At 37.2% G+C, this 7,500-nt stretch overlaps 2 protein-coding genes across 2 annotated transcripts in view; both read right to left on the bottom strand.

Annotated features, from left to right (window-relative positions):
* Positions 1 to 5,014, bottom strand: part of LOC138045650 (rabankyrin-5-like) — a 38,449-nt gene extending 33,435 nt beyond the window's left edge. The window contains exons 1-4 of the mRNA XM_068892222.1: positions 4,991 to 5,014; positions 4,319 to 4,517; positions 1,180 to 1,298; positions 572 to 707 (exon numbers count right to left, since the gene is read on the bottom strand). Of these exons, the coding sequence (XP_068748323.1) occupies positions 572 to 707; positions 1,180 to 1,298; positions 4,319 to 4,517; positions 4,991 to 5,003 (467 nt within the window). The 5' untranslated portion in view covers positions 5,004 to 5,014. The remainder of the gene's footprint in view (positions 1 to 571; positions 708 to 1,179; positions 1,299 to 4,318; positions 4,518 to 4,990) is intronic.
* A 487-nt stretch (positions 5,015 to 5,501) lies between these two features.
* LOC138045649 (uncharacterized) overlaps positions 5,502 to 7,500 on the bottom strand; it is a 3,729-nt gene continuing 1,730 nt past the window's right edge. Inside the window, exon 1 of the mRNA XM_068892221.1 lies at positions 5,502 to 7,500. This exon is cut by the window's right edge and continues 1,730 nt beyond it. Within this exon, the coding sequence (XP_068748322.1) occupies positions 6,966 to 7,500 (535 nt within the window). The 3' untranslated portion in view covers positions 5,502 to 6,965.

The following is a 7,500-nucleotide window of genomic DNA, read 5'->3' as shown; positions in this document are numbered from 1 at the left end:
GGTGGACTTCTTCATCCAAATTACTTACACTCTTATATCTCTTTTCCAGGGTGAAAAAAGAACTTAATTTGCTTTGACTAGCTTTTCGTTTCTGTTCAGAGGATCCTGAGTTTGTCGAAGCCGCCATTTTTTGACAACCTTCCACGCACGTGGGAATTGAGTTTAGTATTCCATGTAATATCCGTAAAGTGCCCTTGAATTTACGGCAAACTGAAAGACGGCTGCCGTTCAATGAAATGAGCGGATGACAAGTTTCATCACCTTTCATGGAAGGGTAAATGAGCTGAAACCTTATCAATTGCGAGAAAACACAATGAGAAAACACTAGACAATGCTTCAGTATCTTTATTGAGTGTTTTTCTTTTTTTAACTATGGACAGGATCCCAGTTTTAGATGTTAAACTACGTAAGGTCACTTGTTTTAAGCCAGGCGGCAACGATTTTTCAACGAATCAAGCCAGGCGGCCCGCCTGGCCTGAAATACCTGGGGAGAACACTGTGATGGTTGTACGCACTAGCAAGACCAAGCTAATTATATGCACCTTTGGAATACAAAACTATACACAGTCACCTTTCTTTAAGTTCTTTAAGCCTGTACTTTGTAGCAGTCTTAACCAGCTCTATAAGAAATGATTCATCATTGGGAATTTCTGCCTGGTCCGTGTACACCCACTTCATTAATGTAAGACCAACTGATGCACTAACATCTAACAAAAGTAAAAACAAATCAAATTTGCTGTTTCGAAAAAGTTAGAATTACATTGAGCACTGTCTTTACAAAGTAGTAATAACAGACTACAGCCGTATAAGAGAGCAAGTAATAATAATTATTACAGAGCCTCAAAATTAATAATCTCATCCAGACACTTCTTTTCTGGTAATTACATTGTACTTGTAGCAATAATTGATGTAGGTATCATGTAGGTGTCCCGTGATCCACGAAGCTCTTGAATTATAGTAAATGAGTTACATGTCGAACTTCCAGTGACCTAAACTGGGCGCAAGCCAATTAGCTGGGTACGAATGGCTCAAGTTATTTATTTCTGTTACTTTTTTTGGTGTAAGTCAGAAGAATGCAAGGCTATTTTAAGTTTGTTTATTAGGGGGATCTAGGGATATCAAGATAAAAGGGTTTAAGTGAAAAGACACCACCATTATCCTTAGAGTTCATAAACAAACCTATTAATTGCAGTTCGCTAATCTCATTTAAATCTCTGCTGCTCCAGTGATCCCCACGGGCTGCTAGCACAAATTTGTGTGCCTTAATTTTCTGATCAGCAAATGATACTGTGATATCACTGTTGAATAAAAATAATAAAAATGTAATCTGTAGCTGCTTTATTGGTAACAGAATAATGCACTCTCAAAGATTTAAAAACAATGAAATGCAAAAAGGATTCCAATGTGGTATCCCTTATTAATGGTATACATGTATACATGTACAAGCCATGAAGGTCAGGCACAGCCCAACTCTTTGGATTATCTCCCTTAAATACAGCAGTTCGAATATGATTCCAGATGTCTCAAGCTTTGTTGTTTTACAGACAATGTGACCGTTATTTCATTAGGGATTTTTCAATTCAAAAATTAACCTTTTCATGATTTCCTCCACAATACTTCGTTTTGAGGTAAACATAGCTTAAATTACTGTGAATGTATGACAATTTGAATGGCTGTTTTTGCACTTTGTCTAATTAAGTCCAGTCATATTTTATGTACACATTTTGGTGGTGGAATCGTCTTTAAATAGGCACTTGAATTGCAATTTTCATGAAGAATGGCAAAGCTACAGTCTGTAAATAAATGTACATGAAATTTGCAAACTTTGCTACAAACTCATGCAAACTGCCATAACCTGTTTCATTAACCTGTCAGGTTGCCAGAAAGCTATGCATTAACAAGAATCATGCCCCATTAGCAAGATCCAGCCTGGGAACCCTTTGCATCACCCATGCATACATGTACAATTATCGTCAAGTTCATAATTAAGACCCTGCAATTCAGAACACATGATTTGTAAAACTGAGTGATCATGATTTCCATCTTCGATCTTATTTTACTAAGAATGTAGTCTGCAACAGTTTTTTGCAAGGCAAAAATACTGCTGAATCTCTCTCCTGTAAAAAGCTAACAAGTTTAGAAAAATGTCAGACAAACCATCTGTGATGGACTGTCGTGCAGAAATTGGTGAATTTACATGTAGTAGAAACTGAAATACTCATTCAAAAATATCTTTGCACGCTAATTTAAGATAAGACAACTTAGGAACAGCCATTTATTCTGGTTCAAATTGAATAATATTATTGCTCATGAATATTTGTCTGAATCAGCTGTATTAAACACCTGTCCAATAATAATTATTGTAAATCATTAAATTATTTCAGAATGCCGAATTTGTGACACATCTTCTGCTTACTCTCATGAAGAGTCACAGGAGTGTAGGAATTTCTTGTTGTCTGCTTGTGTGTCTTGCTCTTTTCTCATCAGATGCAAGTTTAAGTTTCTGTCCCTCCCTCCCCTCCCCATCTGCATAGATTTTTGTTGGGCTTCGCTTCCAACAAGAACTGTCTTGGATGAGACCTTCTCACTGTTCAGTGTCCACATCACTGGTTTGTCTCGCTTGCAAGCAACTCCCAAGCTTAGGTGAGGACTGCCCTGGGATCTCATCCCTGACCACAGTTGACAGACAATACAACAGGTCTTTGGGACTCCTGTCATCTTCCATCCTTCTGACATGTCCAACGCAACAAAGGCAGTTGCTGTTTGAGCAAAGTATACATGCTGGGTATAGCAGCACAGGTAAGAACCTCACTGATCCCCATAATATACCTCAAGGCTACATGCACTCACATTTCTTGCTTAGAGTAGAGAGTCCATTCATCGCTTCCATAAAAAAGAATACTGGCTTGGTAGTCAAGGTGAGTTTATCCTATCCTTCCTCTGGAGAGTACTGATGTGGCTTGACCAATTCATTTATTTAAGATTTATTTCCAAGGGCAGCATAAAATGATGCAAATAAGCCAAATTTTCAAACATTAGTGCATTTTTTAGATTCATATGGAAAATGAAAGCTTGCTTATTTCAATTAGATATTTGTTTGATGTAAGTATCAGTAAAACCACAAGAAAGCAGAGACTATGGACACTAAGTGGAAATAGAGAGGAAATGGGTGTGGTTATCTCAGGCCTGGTTACCAAGGCCTTCAGACACCTTTTCCGTGTAGTAACACGAAGATTCCAAATTAGTGTTTGCTAAGCTTTAAAATGATACCAAGAACTTTTTGCCAGAAAGGGGGTGCAGCTATAAACTTTCCGCAAACCAGATTTGGCTACTTGACTATAATTATCTACTGATTTCTGAGTCCACAGAGGGAGTTGGTTGTGACGACAGCTTCATGATGATGACTGGCATTACATGTTTTCAGTGTCCTGGCTCATGATCCTCATTTTCTTTAGGTGAATAATAATTGTCAGTCTAAAGTCTTCAGAGATATGAGCATGGCAGTCAATGATATTCTGTAGTTCTGCTCATTGTACAGAGCAGCGTCATTTGCAAAATTGCATATAATTTGGTTATTTAATAACCTTTCCACAATGAGAACCTTGAAGACTTTGGTCTATGGTTTTAATCGCGAAACATAGTTAAACTTGCTGTCTGATTTTGCACGTAGGTAAATCCTTCTCTTGATGCCAGAGAGCAGCCTGCGTGGCAGGAGTCCGAAGGGAAGGAAAAGGGAAAAAAACAAGTGGGGCATCCGAGCGTTCCCTCCTCCTTTCCTCCTTATACTCCTGCGCTCCTTTTGACCCTTTCCCTTCCCTTCTCCGGCCTGCCACACAGGCTACCCCAGAGAGTGGGTGGAACAACGCATTCTTGTTGCATCAAATGGAGTGTACATGTATGATGACTGGAGGGCTCCCTTCATGTTTTTACTGAAAGAAAACTCCATAAATAATTGGATAGTTATAAGTATTATCTGACTAGTACCTCTTGTTCAGTCAGTTACCTGCCATGTCTCCTAATAAATAAATCAAACAATCCCATTGCTTTTTGCAATGGCCTTGATTTCTATTGGGTGACTGTATAAATGAAACGACTGAAATTAGTGTTAAATCTAAATTTTTCTATAAGTTTGTGACCAAGATGTGAATTTCAATACTGCAAAAATGCTATACATTTCCTGTAATTTAAGGCATTTGCATGCCTAACAATATGTTAGTGGAGGCAAGGAAAAGATACTGTCACATGATCTGAAAACATAAAATAATAATTACTGGAACACAAGCTGAAGAGGTCCACAATTTCACATTATTAATTATACCTGTATAGATCTTTATCATATAATTCTGCCACAGTTTTCAGCAGTCTATTGACAAATGTATTTTCATGGTCTCCAGCAGTCTGTCCTGATGCTGCAACTGCCAAACTGTATTTTTGTTCCAGCTCAATAAGTCTGTTCTGTAACTTTACATATTCCTGGCGCAACAGGCTCAGATGACGCTCCAGCTTGGCTACCTGAGCTAAAGTATGTATAACATCACCACCAATTAGATAAGGCGTACTTTAAAACACCAAGAAACTGTATTCGCTTTAAGATCGCAATTCTACGTTAACTTTGATGTCTAAAAAGTCAAAAAACTGTAATTGGTTAAGTTCAAAAGACGGCCACTAATATTAATCAGTCCATTGATTAGTTTACCTAAATGCTCCGCATGTTTTTAGAATTAATTAGTTGTTATCAAAATTAATTATCCGAGCAAATGGCAATTTCTCGTGAGGGGGAACACAGTGTTTTACGTTCAAAAGCCGGCAACTAATGTTAACCACTCCATCGATTAGTTTACCTAATTGATCCACGTGTTTTTAAAAATCAATTAATTATTATCAAGATCAATTATTCGTGGAACATCTTTCAAATATATTTTTTAAAATAAATTCGTTTATCACATTCGTCTGTTATGTTCATTTTGCGCAGCTTCCTTCCACAACTCACCTTCATCCGCCATCTTGAACACCATACCTCACATACCACTTTCATGCAAAATCGTCCCCAGGGTTACGCCGCCACATTGAAGGATTCTCTTCTCCGCCCACCCCCCGACCCCCCCACCCCCCCCCACCCAACACCCCAACACACGAAACTCCCCCTACTTTGGAGGTCCTGTCCCTTCAGATTATGAAAATTAAAGGTGCTGTGTTACGCAAAATGATGTAATTTCATGACACCCAAAATGCCCAAAAAGTAAAATGAAACTTTGCAGTAACCACTTAAAACTGTTGAACAACGTAAAGAAAATACAGCGAAAAGAAAGAGAAGGATGGATGGGAACAAATGGACAAGATTGAAACGGATTGAATTTGGGTAATCTCGAAAAAAATCGCCGGGATAAATCACATTCCACAGGTCAAGAACAGAAGTCCCTGCTCCAATGATGAACAACTAAATCCAGAATTTCCCCCTAGACCTGAAACAACATTTTTGTAGAGTGATTAGGGCTAGGAGACACTTTTAATGTTGTTTATTTATCCGTAGCACAGTGACACGTACGCGGACCTGTGTTTTAAACCCCCGACATGTTGTCTTTCAAATCTGAATTTCATTTTAAAAATAAAATCTTAGTGCAAGGGATTCAAAGTCAACTTCCTGTACCAAATGAGATACATGGTGACTTAAAGTACGTACAGTGTAAAACTTTGTGAAACAATAATAATAGACCAATTTCCAGTTGTGTGCTTAGTTACCTGGCCTACAAATGAAAGTGAGGCTAGGGTTGACCTTGTTTCAATAGAAACGTCACTGCTTTTCTTATGTAAATTTCCAGATAATCTGCATGAGAGTGATATTAATAATTAACATAGTAAAAAAAGGAGGGAGGTCTGTATCATCACAAGGTCAACTCCAACCTGACTTTCATTTACAGAACGGGTAACTAAGCATATAATTGTAAAAAGGTCTATTTTGAAAAAAAAAAGTGGTTTATTGTTATGTATACACAGTCATCCCATTGCTTCATGCTTTAAACTTGATGCACTGTTGGCAAAGTGTAAAGTTATTAATTATCTTCAGTTGATATTCTTTGACAAATAATATTATTACTATAATTACATTCATTCATGAATTTAATTAAGGAAAAAGAAGAAATAAATTATATTCAACTTTCTAAAACTATTATGTTACTCTGTTAATGTAATCTTGGCTGTGGCATCAATAATTATTCTACACCATGACCAGGAAAACAGCAACAGACTAAAGTAGTATAATAATAATTATTATTATTGTTATCTACTGAATTTACATTTAATTGTCACAGATTTAGTACTCTTTTGTCATGGGTATTTCAAAACAATTTACAACCAATTTTCAATTAAATTTCATTTTAGAAATTCTTGTTTAAAGTCATTTGTCATAATTATCATGTTTAAATTCTGTCCAAAAATAAAGTGTATTTTCCTGTACAACATGATATAAGTTTCATTTCTATAAGACAGTATAGTCTCAAGCACATGTACTAATGAAAGATCATTTGCAGCCTGAAAAAATCCAATCTTGAACATGATAATTTTGACAGTCTAGAGATTCCAACCTCCTCAAGATAAAAAACAGCGAAATGCCACATTATAGATGAAAAAAGTATGAACTTCTTGAGAGGTCTGGCCTCAAATTTTATGATAGTAGCTTCTCAAGTCTAAGACTGACCCAAAAAATATTACAGACTGACAACTTTTCACTCAAGCAACTTGGGTCTGGAAGTAAAGGAGTTGGATTCTCTGATAGTCAACTAGTCACCAAGAACGTTGCTATCATTACTTTCTTTTTCTATTAAAGCACTCAACCAGAGTGCTGTTCTTTAAGAACTGATCAGCACTCTTAGGCACCTTCTCATTAGCAAAGCTAGAAAAATAACTAGATGATCATTTTTCTCATCTCTTGATTTGTACATCACTTTCTATCGCTGTTAACAATTTGGTTATGACAAAGTTAAATCATTCCATCCATATTCTTTGCATTTCACCCGAATTGATGCACTGTAAAGATTATGAAGATGTCTGAAGATGCTCATGTGCTCCTTTATCCGCTCCAAATTATATCCAGTAATATCCTGGTCAGATGATGGTCTAGGTAGTGACCAAGATTTACCCCTGTCCAGTCTTTGAAGTTCGTGGGGATTATAAACTGTATGTACATTATTTCTCCTCCGTTCTGATTTTGGTCTTTGGCTTCGAGGCAAAGGGTCCCGTTTCACAGTCAAGTTCAATTCACTATCATCCCTACTCCTAACTGGTGCACTCAATCTGCTCAACAAATTCTCTGCAGGCATGTGCTCTAATGGCTCCAGTTCAGAGAAACTGAGGGGCATTATGTCTGTGGTATGTTTGGAAAAAGAATACAAGGCTTCATCAAGTCGGAATTCGCTTGGAATTGGCATCTGATCATCATCACTTTCATCATGAAAACTAATTAGGTCAGCAGTTGCTGGGTCTGTTTCCGGGAAGGCAATGTCA

Source organism: Montipora capricornis, chromosome 4 (assembly GCF_036669925.1).
Source record: "Montipora capricornis isolate CH-2021 chromosome 4, ASM3666992v2, whole genome shotgun sequence".
In the NCBI taxonomy this organism is placed as follows: Eukaryota; Metazoa; Cnidaria; class Anthozoa; order Scleractinia; family Acroporidae; genus Montipora; species Montipora capricornis.
The sequence above is the reverse complement of the archived record's forward strand: the minus strand, read 5'-3'. Positions and strand labels throughout refer to the sequence as shown.